At 49.8% G+C, this 22343-nt stretch overlaps 1 protein-coding gene across 1 annotated transcript in view; it reads left to right on the forward strand.

Moving 5' to 3' along the window:
- Fhad1 (forkhead associated phosphopeptide binding domain 1) overlaps positions 1-22343 on the forward strand; it is a 115134-nt gene that overhangs the window by 20224 nt on the left and 72567 nt on the right. Inside the window, exons 4-6 of the mRNA XM_057785581.1 lie at positions 7297-7558; positions 11915-12024; positions 15086-15328. Of these exons, the coding sequence (XP_057641564.1) occupies positions 7297-7558; positions 11915-12024; positions 15086-15328 (615 nt within the window). The remainder of the gene's footprint in view (positions 1-7296; positions 7559-11914; positions 12025-15085; positions 15329-22343) is intronic.

Genomic DNA, 22343 nt, shown 5'->3' on the forward strand with positions numbered 1-22343 from the left:
ATGAGGAGCCTTATTAAAGGGTTGGAACTGCGCTAGGGAGGTTGAGAACCGCTGCTGTAGCTGGAAGCGGGGTTTGCGGCTGTAGCTGGAAGCAGGGGTTTGCGGCTGTAGCTGGAAGTGGAATCTGCGGCTGTATGGAAGCGGGGTTTGCGGCTGTAGCTGGAAGTGGAATCTGCGGCTGTATGGAAGTGGGGTTTGTGGCTGTAGCTGAGGGGTCTTTTATTTCCTGTTTCTCTACCTGTCTTCGTCTAAATCTCTTCTCCTCTGGGCCACTGATTTACTTTTAAGTTAGTGCGTGATTGCAGCGTGGAGGGTCCTATCTGAGCCTGCCAGAGAGAGCCTTTCCTTGTGGACACATAGTGGCGTGGGCAGAAAGTGTCAGTGAGCTTATTGTCCAAGAAATTCTATTGTTGTCAGGTGTCAGAAACCTGGATCAAACTGAGCAAAAACAAACAAAACCATGTAAGTGGAAAGCGTCTGTTTCAGGCCTGGCTGGATCCAGGCGCTCAAACGATGCCCCAGGAATCCATCTCTCTTCCATGATGCTCGGGAATCTTTCTCCTCCAGCTTCGATAGCTTCACTGTCTCGGGCAGATTCTGCACTGGGCTCACTGGGAGCAAGTTCACCAGCAACCCCAGCACCAGGTTTTTTCGTTGATTTGTCTTAGGTCCTATGCCTATCTGCAACTTCTCACTGATGCCAGAGGTATGGGCGCTCTGACTAGCCAAGCCCTCTCATAGGCATTTTCTTGGCACGGAAGGGATGAGCTCTGCTGGGATTACAGGGACTCAGAACGGAGAGGGAGGGGCTGGGAAGAAAGTCCAATGGATAAAGTGCTGGCTGGCAAGCCTGAGTTTGGTCTTTGATTTCTCTACATTTTTCATGTGGGCATGCATGTTTGCACAGACATGCATGTTTGCATGCGCGTAGGCCTACATATGTGTAGTTGTGCATGTGCACTGGTTGGCATGTGCATGTGGAAGCCCTAGGTTGATATCAATAGCCATCCTCAATGATGCCTTCACCTTATTCATTGAGGCAGGGTCTCTCAATCAAACCCAGAGCTCACCGATACAGCAACTCAGTAGCCAGCTGCTCTGTCTTCCAAGGCTAGAGTTACAGTGGGCCACCATGCCTACCCAGCATTTACAGGGGTGCTGGTAATTCAACTCCAGTCCTCACACTACTGAGCTGTCTCCCCAGCCCTGAAGAAGGGAGTTTGAGCCCCAGCATTCACATAAAAAAACTGGGCACGGAGGCCAGCCAGGATAGCCGAGCCCATGAGCACCAGGTTCTGCTAGAGACTCCGTTGCAAAACATAAGGTGGTAATTGTAAAGGACACAGGATGTTGATCTCTGGCCTCCATGTGTATGTGCCTTCACAAACACACATGCCCCATACCTGCATCCATACACACGTGAGCACCATACACACATGAAAAAAAAAAAACAAAGAAATGAAAGAACAAGTGTGTGTATACACACACCACAGAAACGCAAAGAACTGAGAGAGGGAAAGGTATCTCTCCCTAGAAAAATTAAGGTACAGCCCAGTCCTGCCCAGAAAAAGGGCTAAAGGACGCACTACGGGAAGACACAGATGCTGCGATAAGAAGAGTTCCTACCGGCTGAGCAGAGCATCACTGTGAGGGTTCAGAGAGGAAAAGGACAATAATCCACTTTCTCCACCTAATGTGGAATCTGCACTTTAGGAGTTCCGCCTACTGGGCAGCCAGACCTGTTGCTGGGGAGCAGTGCTGGCAGGAAATGGGGAGTGGAGGGGGGTTGTGCTCTATCCTCTGCCACCCTGCCTGTCCTTCCTGCAGTTGTGAAATAGTGAGAACAAAACCAAAGGAAGTGGGGCTTGTCAGTGGGCCCAAGGACAACTTAAAGATCTAAAAAGTAATCAAACAAACAAGCAACCTGGGGCTATCTCAGCTGATAAAATATTTGCTTTGCAAACGTGAAGAACTGAATCTCAGCCCTGTGTGGTGGAGCACACCTTTAATCCCAGCACTGGGGAGGCAGAGGCAGGCAGTCTCTGTGAGTTCGAGGCCAGCCTGGTTTACGGAGTGAGTTCCAAGACAGCCAGGACTGTTACCCAGAGAAACCACATCTCGAGGGGAAAAAAGAAGAAGAAGAAGAAGAAGAAGAAGAAGAAGAAGAAGAAGAAGAAGAAGAAGAAGAAGAAGAAGAAGAAGAAGAAGAAGAAGAAGAAGAAGAAGAAGAAGAAGAAGAAGCCGAGGCAGGTAGCTTGAAAGCTTGAAACAGTACACAGAGAGTTCCAAGACAGCCAAGGCTGATAGAGTAGAGCGACCCTGTGAAAACAAACAAAAAACCCCAAAATTGAATTTAATCCCAAGAATCCTCAGGGTGCCACATTTGCAATTCCAGTTCTGAGGAGGTGGAGATGGGTCATGGGTCATTCCCTAGGGCTCAGAAGTCAGACAGTCTAGCCTCCTCTGAGAGATCCAGGCCAATGAGAGACTGTCTCAAAAAGAGAAGAAAAGAAGAGAAGAGAAAAGGAAAGGAAGGAAAAGGAAAGGAAAGGAAAGAAAAAAGAAAAAAAAGGAAGGAAGCAAGGAAGAAAAAAGGAAAAAGAGCTAAGTGGATGGGTCCTGACAACCTGAAGTTGTCACCTGACGTACACACACACAAATGCACGCCACACATGCACACACATACACACACACAAATGCACGCCACACATGCACACACATACACATGTGCACCCACCCACATGAACACATGCACACACACATGCACATGTGCGCACACACATGAACACATATGCACACACATACACACATATGCACACACTAGCCTTATTCTGACATAATTCTGGATTTACAGAAAGGCTGGCACTGTAACAGAGTTCTAGAGACTCTTCTTCCAGTTGCCCCATTGCCAACAAGACAGGATCCACCTGTGTCGTCATTATAATTACACCTCAGGGCCCACATCGCAGCCAGGACCTATGCTGCATTCAGCCACCACACCCCCTTGCTCTGTGACATTTTCTCATTTCTCCTTGGTAGTGCTAAGGAGTCCTGGCCAGACATCCTGGAGACTGTCCCCTAGTCTGAAAGTACCAGGGTCAAAGCTTTCAGAAGTCCCTGACCAGCCAAGGTGAAAGGCCCTCATCACCCAGTTCTGTTGGGGGCACCTGTTGTCTGCTGACACCCATAGGTGTCTCCTTCTCAATGAATGAGGGCCGTGTCTGCAGGTTTCGTTGTGATAGAGTCACTATTTCAGCTCTTGAGAAGCAGGTAGCAAGTCACTAGCTGTAGCTCAGCCTCCGTGGGGACCTGCGCCACCTATGGGAGAGCGTATTCCACGGGGAAATCCTACTCAGAGCACTCCACCTACACTGACTTCCGCAAGGAAGCCTCCTCCTCTCCCAGCTGTTTATTTTACTCAATTGTGTATAGCAGGGCAGGCTTGCATCTATTTATTTTATGCTCTGATTTATAATCGGATGTCATTAATTTTGATGGAGAGGGTGTGCGACTTCAGAACATGTGTGAATGCGTGTGGAAGCCAGAGACAGCTTCTACTGTTAATCCCTGGAATGCCATCTGCCTAAATATGAGACAGGGGCTCTCACTAGCCTGGAGCTCACTGGGTAGGCTAGACCCTTCTGTCTCCACGTTCTCAGAGCTAGGATTGCACATGTGGGCCAGCATATCTGGCTTTTTATACAGATGTTAGGATTGAACTCAGTCCCTAGGACTTACACACAGAAAGCATTTTACCGACTTAACCATCTCCCCGGCCCCTGTCTTGTCTTTCCGGCACCCAAACTGGTCTAGCCTTGGCCATTGGGTGCTTCTCTCAGGCGGGGTGCTTGTCCCTGCGACACACCTACATTGTTTTCTCAGCTGCTTCTGTTTTGGCCTTCAGCGAGTCCCCACTTTCCCACTATTGCAAAACGCCCAGGCTCAGTGCGTCTTCCCCCGGGCCAGCTCCAGAATCAACCAAAGCCTTTTTGCTTACCCTACTCTGGCCAAGTGTGGGTCCAGGTGGACTGCAGAACCCATCAGTGAGTGCCAGGCACCGCGCCAGGCGCTGGGCTCAGCCAGCAGTCTGTCAGACAGTGTTTATTTAGTAGCTCTGGAGAAGAGTGAAGCCTGCATGGATAACATGGGAGTTACCGATAGACGATACAGTGTGTCCTTTACCAACAGTAGTCATGTCAATGCTCACTACTGTGACTTCCGGATGGCACTGAGTCTCACCAAATGTTGCCATCCCTACCCCAGCTCGTGGTGACAGCTGACACATAAGTGAGTTTATAACCTAAGTCTTGATGGGATTCATGCTTATGAGTAAGACAAGGGTGAAATAAGACGGGATGGGGATGGGACCTCCCCTGCCCATCAACAGCCCCGACTCCCAATAGACTTCCCTGCTGAATCGGATGCCGGCTTCCCCATACTGTTCTTCAAGACGCAGTGGCTGCGGATACGACACTTAGCCTCTGCACTGTTAATGTTTTATCTATCACTGTCTTGCGGGTGGGGCAGAGTGTGAGAGGGTGTGGTTTATGCATGTGTGTGCAGGTGCACTCACCCATGTGTGTGGAGCCCGGAGGGTGACATTGAATATCTTCCTCCATCACTCTCGACCTTAGACAGGGTCATTCCCTGAACCTGGAGCTCACTGGTCCTACTAGTGAGTTGTGGGGATCTATATCACTAAAACAGCAAGGTTCAGTATGAAACACTGTCCCAAAAAATAATTAAGATGGAGAAGTGATTGAGGAAGACACCCAAGATTGATTTCTGACCCCCCGTGCAGCCACAAAGGCAATCTCTCTCTCTCTCTCTCTCTCTCTCTCTCTCTCTCTCTCTCTCTCTCTCTCTCTCTCCCTCCCTCCCTCCCTCCCTCCCTCCCTCCTTCCCTCCCTCCCTCCCTCTCTCTGAAGTTAGGGTGTGCATAATCCTAAGGCCATGAAGCCTCACATCCCATGTAAGGTGCCACCCAGATCTCATTTAGATTAAAAGTTGACTGAGAACAGGCAAGCCCTCAGAGTGTGCATGCTTAGAACATGTGTGAGTATGGGGTGTGTGCACGCCCGCTGCTTAGAACGTGTGTGTGAGTATGGGGTGTGTGCACGCCCGCTGCTTAGAACGTGTGAATGTGAAGGGATCCTTTTTGGGGTCTGACAACATGGAACAGAGAGCACCCCATCTGACTTCGCCACAGACACCTGCTACAATGCTTTAGCTCTTGAGAGCGATGTGCTAAGAGAAATAAGCCAATCATATAACAACTCATGTGGGGCTGGAGAGAGGGCTCAGCAGTTAAGAGTATGGCTGTTCCCTCAGAGAACCCAAGTAAAGTCCCCAGGACCCACCAGTGCTCCAAACTGTCACTACTTCTACAGAGATCCAGTGCCTCTGACTCCCACAGGCACCTGAACTCACATACACAGACATACATATTATTTTTAAATCTTTTTTAAGCATTTACATGAGCCCATATTTGAGCGGAGAAGGAGCTCAGCTTCTACGAGGTACCCAGAGCAGTCAGGTTCAAAGAGAAAGAAAGAGGCAGGAAAGGGGAATTGAGGAGGGAGAAGAGAGCTTCGGGTTTGTAAGACAGGGCCCCCAGTAGCTTGAAGGCTGTGTTTAACACTACTCCTGTGTGTGCTTAGAAACACTTAGGATGGGGGAGAGGGAGGGAGAGAGAGAGAGAGAGAGAGAGAGAGAGAGAGAGAGAGAGAGAGAGAGAGAGAGAGAGAGCGAGCGTGCTCACAGGGAAAGAGGTGAAAGCTAGAGATGGGCGGGGAGGCGGGATGAGAGAGAGGCTGTGAGCCCTCTCCAGTGTTCCCTGAGCCTGGGTGACGCATCCAAAGGGCTGTGGGAATAGGGGAGCCCAGTGCAGCGGACCACAGCCCTGTTGCCGTCATCACTGAATGACAAGGCACAGGGGAGAAGCCTCATTACAAGTTCTGCGTCAGTTCCACTCTGGATTCTCCTGAGAGGAGAGATCCTGACGTCTCTCCTGGGGCAAGGCTCTCGCCAGCACCTCCACTAAAGCAGCCACAGACACCTTCTTCGGGTCCCAGATTCGGGGTGTCTAAGAAGCTCCTGCTGGGAACAGGTGTTCGGGAGGTTGAGGATGAAGGTGGATGGGGCAGTATCCCACACTGACCCCTGAGTTCTCAGCCTTGGGACCCATAGAGGGACCACAACCTGGATGGAAGAATTGACTGGGAGTCCCTGGAGCTGGCCTGACTCTCAGTGGCCTGCTCACCCTTCCTTCTGTGCCCCTGTTTGCGCCCAGCATGTCATGCCTAGTGTCCATTGTAGGTGTGCGAGAGAGGGGAAGTCCTAGTCCCTGCAGGGTGACACACCATCAGTTCAGCAGCTCGGGGTTAAGAGCATTGACTGCTCTTCCAGAGGTCCTGAGTTCAATTCCCAGCAACCACACCAGATAGTGGCTCACAGCCATCTATAATGAGATCTGGTGCCCTCTTCTGGCATGCATGCATACATGGAAGGAATGTTGTATACATAATAAATAAATAAATAAATCTTTAAAAAGAAAGAGAGAGAGACAGCAGTTAGGTGCTATGTCATTGGCTTGGGAGAAGTCACGTGCAGCAGTATTGGATGACAGTGCCAGAGGGCCCTGAGATGGATCATTGCAGGTATGGAGTGTATTCGAATAGTTTACTAAACACCATGGACAATCAGAGTTCAGGCCCCAAAGCCAAGAGACTGACAGCCTAGTGGAGGCTCTGAAGGGAGGAACCGAGGCCCACGTGGCAAAACACTTCCTGAGGGTGGGAAGGTTTCATAGCACACACCCGCAGCCAGGCTCTCAGGTTCCCAGGCAGGAGGCAGGGAAGGGGTGGGAAGGAGGGAGTATGGCCACCAGTACCCCCTTTGATGTAAACTCGATTTCAGGTTAGAGACGCTGGCCCCTGGGTCACTGTTAGGTGTCTGTCAGTGTCTGGGGGGAGAAGGAAGAGGAGGAAGAGAAGGAGGAGGAAGAGGAGAAGGAGGCCCGAAGATGTTGAGGCCTGAACAGCAGCTGGATCCTCACATCTTTGCTGCATGATCTTGCCTCAGCATCATTGTCAGGGATGTGCTAAATGAACAAACACATGGGCAATCTCTTGGCAGTGTCTGATGTTGTTCTAGTGTCCCATGGTTAAGTCACTGTCCCAAACTTGAGGAGCATGCAAGAAGGTTCCCTGAAGGGAGTGACCTACAAGCTGGGTCTAAGACAAACTGTGACATCCCTGAATGCCACCTCCTCTGAGCCTCCTGTCTGCCCTGTAGGTCTCCTGCCCATGGGTGATGGGCCCAGTATCTTGGCCAAGGCCACAGCCACCTCAGGCCACACAGCAGCCACACCAGTCATCCTCGCCACCCCACATGCACTTCCAGCAGGGCATCCGGCCAGCAACAATGCAGAGAAGTTGGTCGCAGGGTTGCCCCAGGCCCACCATGGTCCCTCCTGCCCCTTTCCAGCGGCCCATGAGTGCCAACGGGAAGATGTTTTCCTTCGTGATGGATCCCAAGTCCCCTGTCATCAAGCAAGGTATGTACCAGGCTCTGGCGGTGACCTCCGGCAAGCGCTTAAAGCCAGGAAGATAGATCACCCTTGCTTTTTGCTTTTCTCTGATTCTAAAAATGAACTATAACTCATTGTAAAAAGCACAATAGTGGGCAGGAGAGAGGGCTGGGTAAGTAAAGGGGCTGCCACCAAGCCTAACAACCTGAGTTTGATTCCCAGAACCCCCAAGCTGTCCTCTGACCTCCTTACACATGCCATGGGTTACAGGCACATGTATGAATGAAATGGGGGACCAGAGAGATGGCTCAGAGGTTAAGAGCACTGGTTGCTCTTCCAAAGGTCCTGAGTTCGATTCCCAGCACCCACATCACAAGCATTTCTAACTCCAGTTCCGGGCCATCTGACACCTTCTTCTGGCCTCCTCAGGCACAACACTCATGGGCTGCACGGACATACCTGCAGGCAAAACATTCATGTGCATCAAATCAGATGATAAGTCTTTAAAAAGTTTTGAGCTGGCGGTGGTGGCACACACCTTTAACCCCAGCACTGGGAGACAGAAGCAGGCAGATCTCTGTGAGTTCAAGGTCAGCCTGGTCTACAGAGTTGGGCTCGTAGCTATCTGTAATGAGATCTGGCGCCCTCTTCTGGTGTACAGGCATACATACAGGCAGAACACTGTATACATAATAGAAAAATAAATCTTTAAAATAAATAAATAAATGAAATATTATTTAAAAACATGATTACTTAAATAGAGAAGGCTGGGGATGTAGTTAGTAGAGCGTTTGCCTAGTATGTATGGAGGCCTCGAAGTCTTGCATTCCACAAAACCAGACGTGGTGGCTTATCTCAGAAGATCAAGGCCATCCTAGGCTGCGTGGTGCACTCAAAGCTAGCCTGGGCTACGTGAGAACCTCCTTAAATAAAGGTGAGCATGGTGGTGGTCACACCTTTAATCACAGCACTCAGGATGCAGCAACAGGTGGATGGATCTCTGTGAGTCTGAGGCCAGCCTGGCCTACACAGTGGGTTCCAGGACAGCCAAGGATACATAATGAGACCCTGTCTCAAAAAAGAAGGAAAAGAGGGAGAGGGAGGAAAGAAGGGAGGAAGAGCAAATATAGTTAAAATAAACAGAACATGAGGAAACTGTTGGAAGCACTTGTAGCATCCAGATCCCCCTTTCAGCTCCTGTGTGCTTCCCAGACTGCCCCAGAGCCCTGGTCCACACTGCGGTTCCCTGTGCACACATGTTTAAGGGCATCTACACGATCTCCTTTGCTGTAGAAGAGCAGGAGTGTTGGTAGCAGGAACCCTGTTTGCCCTGGGAAGCTCTAAGATCTGTTCCCACAGTGCAGGTGAGCAGGGAGCAATGGTTGCTAGGGAAAGCCCTTTCCCCAGAGGATAAACCTGTCCACTCTGGTCTGATTTAACACATCGTATAATGTTATCTCTGTGACCACCCACTCACAGCGTTGTCATGTGGGAACACGCAGCCTTTGGGGTAGCGTCTCACTCACCTCCCAACCCCTCCTCAAAAGTCTCAGGGTACTTGGGGAACAGGACATTGTGTGCATTCCTGTCCTCTTGGCCGCAGTAGCCCGAGCAACAGAGCAGATGTCAATTCAGGCTCTGGACGTGGTCCCCAGTTTCCTCCACGGTGGCTTTATCAAGGCTTCATCCTCCTTCTCTGCCTCAACTCCACAGCCCCCAGAGTCCCCATTTTCCTGGTGTTCTCCACGCCCACCCCAGCCTTGACCCTGACCTTCCACCTAGTCACCTTCCTCCATCACTGAAATGGTAAATGCCACAGTGAAATGCCGGGGCTAGGGAGTAAGCAAACGGACCTCTAAGGCTGACATCACCCTCATCATTGTTGTCATCAAAGGAGCCACCCAGGTTCTGGAAGAGTCCGTCATCCCCCAACATTTGAACTCTAGGCGGGATGATCGCAGATTCAGAGTCTGCTTGAAGTAAAGTATGGGTTCAAGGCCACTCTGGGTAACTTAGCCATAGGTGGACTTTCCTTCAGGCCATTGGCACACACACACACAAAGACACAGAGACTTATTGATTACAAAAGCTCGGTCTATAGCTTAGTTGTCCCACTAGCTCTTACAACTTAAATTAACCCATTTCTATTAATCTACATTTTGCCTTGTGTCTTTTCACCTCTCCTCCATCTTGCACCTCCTGTTTCCTCTCCGTGTCCTCCGGCATCTCGTCCACACCTATATTCATCTCCTCTCCTCTCTCTCTGCCAGGAAGTCCCGCCTATCCTCTCCTGCCTAGCAATTGGCCATTCAGCTCTTTATTAAACCAATCAGAAGGCGCCTTAGCAAAGACACATCCTCGCAGTGTACAAAAACGATTATTCCACAGCACTTAGCAGGATCCTGTCTCCAAACACAAGAGAGGAGCCTGGATGTGTAGTTCAGTGGGTGAAGGCTTGCCTCCTGGGTGAGGCCCTGGGCTCCATCCTTGGTGCTGACAACAGCAAGGATTTTGGGGGAAGGATTATTTGGCTTCTGTTTTCAGAGGTACAGAGTTCATCTTGGGGGGTGAGTGCGCACAGCAGTCAGGGTGCTCACTGGACACAGTGGCTGTTGAGGAGCCGGGAATTGGACCCAGGGTCTTAATGCCTGCTGCAGGGGCTCCGCTGCTAAAGCTCAGCCCCTGGCCAATTTTTCTTTCTTACATTTTTGAGACAAAGTCTCACTAAGTTACCTAAACTGGCTTTGAACTTTCAGTATAGCCCAGGCTGACCTTGAATTTGTGGTCTCTCTCTCTCTCTCCCCCCCCCTTCTCTCTATCTATGCACATATATATGGTATTTTAATTAATTTTTATGAAAACATTTTTTTCCATAGAGTATATTCTGATCATGATTCTCCTCCCCCAGCTCCTCCCAGATCCTCTCTACCCATTCAAATCCACACCCTTTCCCTTTTTCTCTCTCATTAGAATACAAATAGGCACCCAAAATAATAATAAAATTAGATAAAATAAAAACAAACAAACTGGCAGGGGTGGGGAGACAAAAAAAATCATAAAAAACCCACACAGATGTTGACTGACGCACATCTGCACACTCAGAAAATCCACGGAAACAAAATTGGAAACCATAATATAGAACCAAAATACCTATAAGGTTAAAAAGAAAAAAATACCCACACAAAACATTGTGAGACAAAAATCTTCCGAAACCACCACTGAGCTGGCTTTGTGTTGGCCATCTGCTGTTATGGATTATTATTTTAACTATGCAAAGATGAGTTTTATTTGTTTCTGCTGCATTTGTTTTATTATGAAAAGATGGGTTGCTGTTTCACCATGACTGCCTCAGGCATCTGATTGGTCTAATAAAAAACCAATGGCCGATAGTTAGGCAGGAGAGGGGTAGGCAGGGCTGGCAGGCAGAGAGAATAAATAGGAGAACTCTAGGCTGGGAAAGGGAAGAGGAATGAAGAGAATGAGAAAGAAAAAGAGGGAGATTCTAGAGTCTGCCAGACAGACAGACGAAGATTCCCCAGTGACTGGCAGGCCACATGGTGATGGAGAAGAGGGTAAGGTGGCTCCCTTCCTGCCAGCCCTTCCCCAGCAATGTCATTGCCTCTCAGCTCACACTGCTCTAGGCTTTAAAGACAGAGAAGTGGCTAGAATATGGAGGGCAAGGTGCTTGCTGCCAAAGCACGAAGACCTGGGTTCAGGTCCCGAGAAGCCATGGAAAGCACCATGGTACCCATCTATAATCCCAGCAATGGGGAGGCAGAGATAGGAGGATCACTGGCACTCACTGGCAGCCAGAATAACTCCATGTTCAGGGAGACCCTGTGTCAAAAAAACAGAGAAGCGGTAAAGAGACTCACCCAGTGTTGACCTCTGACCTCCACATGCACCTACACACATATGCACATGCAGCCTCCCACAGACATGTGCGCAGGGACACATGGGCATACACAAATTAAAATAATAATAATAAAGGCTGGGCATGGCGGCAGTGCACTCTGGGGGCAGAGGCAGGAGGATCTCTGTGAGTTTGAGGCCAGCCTGATCTACAGAGAGTATTCCAGGACTATATAGTCAGGGCTAGCTGTATAGTGAGACCCTGTTTGAATAATAATAATAATCAAAGCCAGAGAAAATATAAACCTCAGAGCAAGGTGCATGGCGTATGCATTATAACTCAGAAGGCTGAGGCCAGAAGACCGCAGAGAATTGGGAGCCACCCTGCTCTATGTGGTGAGTTTGGGGCAGCGTCTCAGAGAATGAAAAGTGAGGTGACCTTCGAGGGGAAACCATGACGACGGCTCAGTGCATGGGGCCCCTCCAAGCTTGGGAACCCACCATGCCTTGTTCTCTGTGGATGTCACACAGTGTGGGCCAGCGCCATGGAACTGTCAGAGCAATGTGTGGTCGAGGGACTCTCAGGGACGATACCTCCCACCGAGATCTTCATGGACCAGGACCTAGGCCAGCAAGACAAGGTGAGGGGGCCTTGATGGGTAGGGGGACATGGTGCTCTAGCAGCCAGACGCCACCTCTTCTTCTCTGTGTCCTTTCTCCAAGGAACCACTTCTTATCTAATGGACAGTTGCGTCCACAGACAGTTTACTGAGCATCTGCTATGAGCCAGGCTGAGCCCCTGACAACACTATCAGCTCCTCCTGCCTTTGGAGGCTTCAGAACAGATTTACTGGTGGGGAGACTTCAAGCCAGAGAGGTTAAGTGACACGCCCAAGGGCGCACAGCGCAAGTAGAACTAGATTCACATCCAGGTCTGGCACACTTCTCTCACACACCCAATCAACCCCAAGGGATTGCACAGCAGTGGGAAAAACACAGCCATACTGGTGAGAGGGAGTGAGAACGGAGGTTGGGGACAGCTGAGCCAAGGTGATGCCTTAGAGAAGAGGAGAGGAGAGGTCAGAGGCTGAACCCTTAAGGGAATCAGCATGGTTGAGCTTAGAAACTGACCACTCCCCACCTAGCCACAGCTTGAAAACAAAACAGAAGCCTGAGAAGGCGTGGCTCAGCCAGTAGAAGGCTTGCCTACCACACAGGCACCAGGCATGCAGAAAGTCCCCCTGGCTTTGGTCCCCAACACTGCATAAGCCAAGCAGGTAAGGCACACTTGTAATCCCAGCACTCAGAAGTAGCACCAGGAGGATGAGAGGCTCGAGGACATCCTGAGCTGTATAATAAGCTCAGGGCCAGCCTGGGCTACGTGAGACCCTGCCTCCAAATGAAGAGGCCACAACAAAGCATAGCCCGCCAATGCCTCGTTTTCCTTACAGACCAGGGTCAGAGCCCAGGGAGGTCCTGCGTGTGGGAAACAGAAACACAGGGTTCCTCCGACTCTGGGTCACAACCTGAGAGTTCTGTAGCTAGGGCCAGGAGGCAGTTCTGAGGCTGGTGTCCTGAGGACAGACCATGAGGTGCTGTGGGAAGACGAGAAACCACCTTGAACACCGTCACTAGTCTGTCACCCTGCAGCCAGCCACCCCAAAACCCAGTGGTAAAAAGAAGCCACCACCATTCCCCCGTCTCCCACGAGTTGACTTGCGCAATGGTCCCCTGCCAGTGTCCTGCAGCTTACGCACGATCGCAGGGCTGGCGGTCTCAGGCGGTAGCAGCCATAGGTAGGTCTGGGTCCTCAGCTAGACGGTGGAAATGGCAAGCTCTCTGCATGCAGTCGCTCCTTGGCACAGCAGCCCCCAGGCCCCCAGTGTGCCATGGTGGACCCTGCTGTACCTTGACTGCTCACTTGGAACTCCCTCCCTCTGTACCACTTTCACTACCTTCCGTCCATCTGTCCGTCCGTCCGTCCACTCCACTTACTCCGAGCTCACTCACTGTATTTTAGCTACTTTCCATCTGTGCACTGGAGTCACAAGCTTGCTGAGACTCAGTGGACAGGAGAGGAAACACCACCTGGTGACAAAAGCCACAAAGTCACCGTGTCTAGCCCACCACAGTTGTTAAGCTGTGAATAAAATGAAAACAAAATAACTTTGGCTGCTTCGCACCGTTTATGCCCTGATTTCCCAAGGCGCCTCCAAGGACAAGGGACAATCAACAAACAGGTAAAAAATGTTCATTAGGCAATCTTATTGGACAGTTGAAAGACTGACAAGCTTCAGGCATAGCTGGATCTAGGCTCTTTAGTGATGTCATTGGAATACTCGTCTGTTCTACTCTTTGTCCCCCTTGCCGTTTGACATTCCCCAGCAGGCCGGTTTCCTGTGCTGGACAGGATGCCTGTGGCCAAGCTCAAGCCTCTGTACTTAAAGTCCATTATCCAAGACCCTTGCGACCATCTCAAAATCCGTACACAGGGGCTCTGAGAAAACGTGGTTGACCAGCCTGGGTCGCAGGGACATGAGGAAGAAGGAGAGGGAGGGACTTGACTGACATTCAGTACTACCAAGACCACATGGACGGATTGCGTGACACTCCTTAAGGGTGGCATAGGGACCTCACCAGACTCACAGAGGCCATTGCTGGACACCATACCTATAAAGGTCTGTTTATATCCAGGGTCCAGTGCAGAACCAGGCTCTCAGTAGGCGCCCAAGAAATGTTTGTGCCATGAATAATGACCAAGCATATTCTACGCTGAACATAGAGGCCCCAAGTGGCTCGCTTTGGATGAGGCAGGGGTTGCCTGGGACCGCAGAGTCTGTTAGAAGCTGCAACATAAGTGTTAACAAGAGAAAGACATGGAAGCAGCTGGCAATGCCAGCAGGCTCCTTCACGCCTGGGACATCTTCCATCCCCAGACATGTATGTAGTTAGGATTCTGGTTTTCCGGTCTGTCTGACATTCTGAGGGGTTCAGGGTACCCTCTCCTGCTTTGGGGAAACAGGGAGAATTCTTTGGTCACTTGGTTCTCCTAGGGAGATGTCGCATTGGCTCCCTCTGTGGGAAACTGCCGGCAGCGCCCCCCACCCCAGTGTTTTCAGAAGCCACCAGGCATTCGGCATTGTTTCTTGACTCAGTTCCTTGAGTACACTCTCATTGGGGCTTCCAGAGGACATAGAGAATTCCAGGAGAGAGGAAAGGAAAAAAATGACCCCTCCACAATACATAAAAAGTATTAAATTAATACCCTTGTTGTGGTCAGAATGTGCTGGGACTGAATGCCATTCTAATTCCTTTGCTGGGTCTCCGACATCCTGGATGCGGGCCTCACAAGCAAGCACACAGAGTGTTTATAAAGAAACCTTCCGCCCTCTGACAACCCCCCCCCCGGGGGGGTTGCAGTTTTCCACGTGAAAGCATTTTTTCTGGTTGGGGAAGGAAGTTTCTGTCCCTCTGAGGCTTCATTACAGGAACCTAGGTACAAGTGTGTGATTCTAACTCAACTCTAGTCTCTCTGGGGCCTTCCAAGAGACATAGTTTGTAAATTCCTCCTTGCCCTTCTGCCTACCTTCCCCCACCCCCACCTTCTCCAGAGTGACACCCATGTTTCCTCCATATTGTAGAAACAGGCCCAGCTTACCACCCACAGCCACCCCTACTAACCTTCCTCTTGTCCGCACACAGGATGAGATCATCCTGCTCCTGGGGAGAGAGGTCAACCGGCTCTCTGATTTTGAAATCGAGTCCAAATACAAAGACGCGGTGATAATGAACCTGCGGGGTGAGTTGGCCGACCTGAGTCAAAGGCTGTCGGAGACAGCCGCTGCCGCCGCAGCCCGGCAGAGCGACAGGTGCACCCTGAAGTTCCAGGGCCTGGATGAAGGCAACGATCCCAGGCAGAAGGAGATTGAGAGCATGAAAAGCCAGGTAGGACCGGAGTCTAGAGTCCCCACCGTCAGAGTAGAGCCCGGGGTACAGATGGGAGGAGCTGGAAGAGGGGCATCTAGGACATCATGGAGGTAAGGAGCAGAAGGTCACCAGGGGCCCAGCTTCCCAAGACAGCATGTGTTGGGTCCTGGGGAACATTCTTTAGCGCTGTCATGGTCCTCTGATACATCCCACAGAGACACTGTGGTAGCCCCAGAGACACCCAGGCGCTGCTGGAGCTTGCACAGCTCACTGGAGGTGGCAGAACACCGCAGACTCAGATCTGCTCTGCCCAGTTGACCCCACACCCTTATCCCAGCTGCTTACTTCTACGCCGAGGCGTGGTTTTCTTGCATTAATGACTGCCCATCCCATCCAGCATGCCCCACTCTAAGAGAGTTTCGGGCAGTTAGCCCAGGGATGAGGATTCCCAGCCCATCCGATTCCAACACCTCCTCAAGCCCTGAAGGTCACCGCTGGCTCTGTGACAGGCACTGCCATCGAATGCGAACTCCCCATTGGACGGTCTCCATTAACCAGGCAGCTTCCAGTCTCTGGAGACTAGATCCAAATTCTTGTTTTATGGTAACAGCAATTGGGCTGAGGAGATGGCTCAACTGTTACAGTGCTTGCTGTGCAAACACAAGGACCAGAGTTCGATCCCCAGGCCCGTGGAAAAAAGCAAGGCAAGCAGTGTGTGTGGGAAACTCTTAGAAGGCCCCACCTCTAGATAAAGAGCTACAATCAGTCAGTGGAGTGGTCAGCCAGAAACACGCGTGCCTGTAAGCGGCACTAAATGGGTTTAGTAGGGATGTATATAGTTATATAGATTTATAGATATATAGATACCCATACATATGTCTGTGTATCCATATATGCAATTATATAAGAATAATCATATAATAAATTATATAATAAATATAATTATGTAATAAATTATATAGCAATAATTTATAGTACATATCTGTATAGATGTAACAATAATGATTAAAGATGAAAAAGTCAGAAATATGAGAGACAGTGGGACACGGGGGGAGTTGGAAAAGGAGGGAAGAGGCGGAAATTATGTAAATACAGTACTCATATATGAAATTCTTAAAATATTCTAATTAAAATTACTTAAAATAAGCAAGGCATGGCAGTACACACTCATAATGTCAGCACTGGTGAGGTAGAGACAAGGCCTTCAGCCTCTCCAGTCAGCCAGTCTACTCAAAGAGGCAAGCCCCAGGCCCCAATAAGAAGCCCTGGTCAGTGACTCCCCAAAAATAAGGTCTGAGGTTGACCTCTGGCCTCTACATGCGCATATATACCCATACACATGAATATACCTGCATACATACACCTGCATAAACACCTGCATACATATGTCTGCATATACACCTGCATACATATGCCTACATACATACCTGAATACATATGCCTGCATACATGCCTACATACACACCTGCATACATATACCTGCATGTACACCTGCAAACACATGCCTGCATACATACATCTGCATACACCAGCATACATATGCCTGCATACACACCTGCATACACACCAGCATACATATGCCTGCATACAAGCCTACATATATACGCTTGCATACACACCTTCATACTTACAAGAAGTTTGAAAGAAATAATAATGTGTGGCCACATTGGTTGTGTACATAAACTATTAATGATTAACATGAGAGGGTCCAGTTCATTGTGCCAGTGCTATCCCTAGACTGGTGGGCCTGGGATCTAAAAGAAAGCAGGCTGAGCCCAGGCCATGGTGGCACACACCTTTAATCTCAGCACAGAGGCAGGTGGATCCCTGTGAGTTTGAGGCCAGCCTAGTCTACAAGAGCTAGTTCCAGGACAGCTAGGACTGTTACACAGGGAAACACTGTCTCGAAAAACCAATGAGCCAGGCATGGTGGCACACACCTTTATTTCCAGCACTAGGGAGGCAGAGGCAGATGGATCATTGTGAATTCAGGGCCAGCCTGATCGACAGAGTGAGTTCTAGAATAGCCAGGACTATGCATAGAAACCCTGCTTAAAAAAAAAAAAAAAAGGAAGAGAAGAAGGAAGGGAGGGATGGACGGAGGGATGGGCGGAGGGAAGGAAGGAGGAAAGAAGAAAGAGGAAGGAAGGAAGGAAGGAAGGAAGGGAGGGAGGGAGGGAGGGAGGGAGGGAGGGAGGGAGGGAGGGAGGGAAAGGGAAGGAAGGGAAAGGGAAGGGAAGGAGGGAGGGAGGGAGGGAGAGAGGGAGGGAGGGAGGGAGGGAGGAAGGAAGGAAGGAAGGAAGGAAGGAAGGAAGGAAGGAAGGAAGGAAGGAAGGAAGGAAAAAAGGCCAAGCAAGAGCAAACCAGTAAGCATCATGGCTCCCTTAACGTGTGAGCCAAAGTAAACCCTCCTTCCCGAAGCTGGTTTTCTCGGGTATTTAGTCACAGCCTGTCTGAACTCAAAGATGAGCTGGATCTGAATCCGACTCCCCTTCCACCGGCTCCTGTTTTAGCGTCTGAACTATTTTATTGCCAGCAGAACCCTTGGGCAGAAGTCAAAGCTGTACGGCAGGTTAATGAATGGCTCTGATTATTTTGTGTTAGCAAGGGTCTCCTGAAAGTGCGTACCTAACGATTTGCTCTCAACGCGCTCCATCAGCCACCTTGCCGCTAGAACAAGCTCGCTTGCCTTTCTGCGCCTGCGCTAATTAGCAGGCTGGTTATCACCTCTCAGCAATCATTCTTCTCGCGCTGTTAACTTTCTTATGATCCAATACCCGTTTTATTACGCAGCCTAACCAGGCAATAAACATCCTGGGGCTTGTGCCAGTGACAGACAATCTGGATATTTATTTGGGTAATGAAGGCTATGAAGGCGGCTGAAAACTGTTTGCAATTTGAGACCCTGGGGCTGTGACGCTTGATTGAAATGTTTTTCATCCCATGGCCTTGAACTCTCAGGGGCATCCCTTCCCATCTCGGCCACAAGTTCCTCTTTAGAGAATGCCTTTGGTGTCCTGCACAAGAAAGATTTAGACTGAGAATTGGAAACGTTTGTTTTTAGTTTTGAATGTGTGTAGTGTCTGCCTGCATATGTGAACCGGTGCACACACGTGTCCCACTCAGTCTTCTCCTGAGGCAAGATTGCTCAGCCTGGAGCTAGACTGGCAGTCAGCAAGCCCCAGGGACCACAGGGCTGAACTTACAGGCTTGTGTGTTGACGCTGTTGTCATGTGGGTGCTGGGATCCCAACTTGGATCCTTATGCTTGAGCAGCAAGCTCTCTTACCCACTAAGCTGTCTCTGAAACACCTAGAAATATTTATTTCTAATTGCAGGTATCTTTTACAGTAAGCAGGAAGAGGTGAGTTGTCTTCATCTGGGGTTTATGTAGGGGAATGGGTTACAATTGTAGTGTTGCAGAGATAGCCTGACTTATCGGGAAGCCAGGCTATACTTAGAGCCGCAATAGGACAGCTCAGCCCTGGAGGAAAGGTGTCCTGACTATTGGGAAGCCAGGCTACCTGTGGCTGGGGTGCAGTCGGGGATGGTCTCCCAGCAGGATATAGCAATCCTGCTCTTCTCCTGGAGAGCCAATATAGCTGAGTTCAGCTCTGACCCCTTAAGGCAACGTCCTAGCAGAGCTATCTGCCTTTTCTCCAGCCCAAGATGTTTCTTCTTGTGCTAACACCGCACTAAAGTGGAAGCATCAGCAGAAATGTAGCAATCTCCTCTGGCTCCTGGGAAAAAGTTGTTACCTTTTTCCGCCCGGCCTTGCTCAGCCCCCTTAAGGAGCATCCCAGCAAGGTTCCTCTGTGCTGCTCGGCCTTGCTCAGGGCCCCCTAGGGGAGCGTCCCAGCCAGGTTCTTCTAGTCTGAAGGTTGTCACCCAAGACTCTTTTGAGAAAGAGGAATTTGGGAAGGAGGAGTCTAGGAGAGTAGCTGCCTCTACCAGGGAGAGATAAATGTGGCTTCTAACTGAATGGGCGGTGAGGCTTATATCAGGCTTCTTAGGGGCGGAGTTTTCCCATGGAGAATAGGGATTTGTTAGTTTAGTTGGTCAGGGGCAGAGATGGCTCTGACTGACTTCATGGCCAATCTGTGTTTCTTTCACTGGTCCTTTTTAGCTTTTTGACTCTAATCTTAGGACCAGGGCATATTTCTTTCACTGCCTCTGAGTCTAGAGACAAAGTGTGTTTCTTTGACACTGGTTTCAGAGTCAGGGTTCAGGAATAAAGATATTTTCGCCCTGGCCCAGGTCTCAGATCCAAGGAGTCTTTCTTTTACTGACTGGGTTCAGAGTCAGGATGCTCAGTGATTGGTTGGTTTCCTGCTCCAGTTGTCCCTTTTACCCTACAGTTTCCAAAGCACACATTCGGGTGTGTCACTCCAAGGATGGTGAGGGGTACAGCCTGTAACCCCCCTCCGAAACACACACACTGGCATTTACCCTCCTTGGGTTTTTTTTTTATTACTTAAAATTTTTTATTAGAAGATTTAAGTTCACACAATAAGAACTCTTGAAAAGTGAAAAGTTTTTACGTCCCAATAAGCCTCTCTGCTGACACAATAATCCAAATCAGACCAAATTAGAAAAAGCCCAGGTTTAATGGATGCCAACACTCCTGGGTGGCCTTCCAGCCCTCCAGAGAGGAGCTGGGAAGGAAGATCCGAAAACCATGTGTTTGGTCTCTGGGTTGCTGTTTAAATACACGATGGGAGTGGTCTTGAGCATCTCTGGGGAGGGGTCACCTTTTGGCAGGCTTTCTCAGGGGTGGAGTCTGGACTGAGGCAACTCCCAGAGGAGGGGGCTTGGGATGGAGCTTCCACCCAAACATTCCAGACTTTTGGGTATATGGATGCCAGGGGCTGGGGTGAAGCCTTAACCCAAACAAGAAGTAAAGGGGATTTAAATCTACATAGTAAGAATTAATGAAGGGTAAAAGGGCGTCACAAGCCAAGCAGACCCGAAGCTCACTGGAAATAGTAAAATGGGTGAAAATGTGAGAAGCAACAGCGCCTTCGGGAGCGTCATCTGCTACTAAGACGTGAATTTGAACAGCGGCTCCTAACAGCCTCATGAGGACTGTGAGGCTGCCTATGGTTGGTCCAATCTAGCCAATCATGACACGTTGGGGTTTAAATAAAGCGTGCTTAACATTCACTGAGATTTAATTATAAGGTCATTTCCCACATAAAGAAACCTTCCCCTCTCACGGTCCCTTTCTAGTTTCCAGGCACTTCTCCTCCCCAACTCCCACATAGATAGTGCACTATATATGGGGGCTGAAGAGATGGCTCAGCGGAACCCAGGCTGTTCTTGCAGAGGACCAGGGTTCAGTTCCCAGCACCCACAGGGTGGCTCACAATAGCCTGTAACTCCGGTTCCAGGGGGATCCAATGCCCTCTTCTGGCCTCCGAGGGCATCACGGATACATGTGATGCACAGACATACATACAGGCGTATACTCATACACAAATAATACGAAAAAAGGAAAGAAAAAACTAAAAAAACCACTTACAACGGTTGCCCTGGAATCAGAGGGAAAGTCCAACACAGGCCTGTGGCGCCGTCTAGTGGTGAGATGCAGGTGCAGCGTCATGTCATCCCACCACCACCACCATATGGGTGGAGCAGGACTTGCCCTTTTGTCTTTTTCATGCCAGGACTGTGACAGGGTGTGACGGTCAGCAGTCACCCAGTACCCTACGTAGCCCTGGCTGTCCTGGAACTCCCTTTGTAGACCAGGGTAGCCTCAAATTCAGAGATCCACCTGCCTCTACCTCCTGAGTCCTGAGATTAAAGGTGTACACCACCACACCCATCTCAGGAATCCTTCCTCAATAGCTCTCCACTTCTATTTCTTGACAGGATCTCTTAATTAGCCGGAAGGTTATGGTCAAGCGAAACTGGCTGGTCAGCCACCTGTTCCCACACCAGTTCCCCGGACTGCACACACAACTGTAGCAGGCCAATGAGCTTCAGGAACACACCTGCTCCCCTCCCCCAAGGGCTGGGGTAATGGGCACAGACCACAGAACCAGGCTCTGTGACGTGGATTCTGGAGATCTGTCTTCATGCTCACAAAGCTGGTACTTTACCCACTGAGACATCAGCCCCCAGAGCATCCAACACCAGTTCCTGTGGCCTGTGATAGACGGGGAACCAGGCACCTGTAGGCTGGGCTTGAATGAAGCCCCACAGCAGGCCAGCTAGCTGTGAGACCCTAAGCAGGCCATCCCAGCTCTCCTGATCTTGATTTCAAGTGGGAACCATATGGGGACATCTTTTAGGGCGCTACTGTGCCTATGTCTGGAGCAGGCGAGTGTGTCCGGCTTTTGGACATTGCAACTCAACAATGCCACTGACAGTATTCATGTATAAGAGCTACACTATAGCCGGGCGGTGGTGGCGCACGCCTTTAATCCCGGCACTAGGGAGGCAGAGGCAGGCGGATCTCTGTGAGTTCTACAAGAGCTAGTTCCAGGACAGGAACCAAAAGCTACAGAGAAACCCTGTCTCGAAAAATCCGAAAAAAAAAAAAAAAAAAAAAAAAGAACTACACTATTTAAAAAAAAAAATCTCAAAATAATAGTAACGTCATGGGCCAGTGAAAGCGTTTTCTCCCAAGTCTTAACTGAAATGAAAAAGAAAATGAAATGTACGCCCTGGCAATGCTGAAGCCAGCATGGGCAGCCCGTAGATGGAGGTTCTGTTGAACTTGTCCATATTGGGTCCGCCATCTAAGTTGATGAGGATGACTGACCAGGTCTCTTCCTCAAGAGGGCACCAGATCTCATTACAAATGGTTGTGAGCCACCATGTGGTTGCTGGGAGTTGAACTCAGGACCTTTGAAAGAGCAGGCAGTACTCTTAACTACTGAACCATCTCTCCAGCCTTAACTATCTAAGCTAAATTCCTGGGTCCCACAGGAAGAGAGAGAGAGAGAGAGAGAGAGAGAGAGAGAGAGAGAGAGAGAGAGAGAGAGCTCCTGAAGGTTGTCCTTGGACCTCCACAGATAGACTATGATATG

Source organism: Chionomys nivalis, chromosome 11 (genome assembly GCF_950005125.1).
Source record: "Chionomys nivalis chromosome 11, mChiNiv1.1, whole genome shotgun sequence".
Taxonomy (NCBI): domain Eukaryota; kingdom Metazoa; phylum Chordata; class Mammalia; order Rodentia; family Cricetidae; genus Chionomys; species Chionomys nivalis.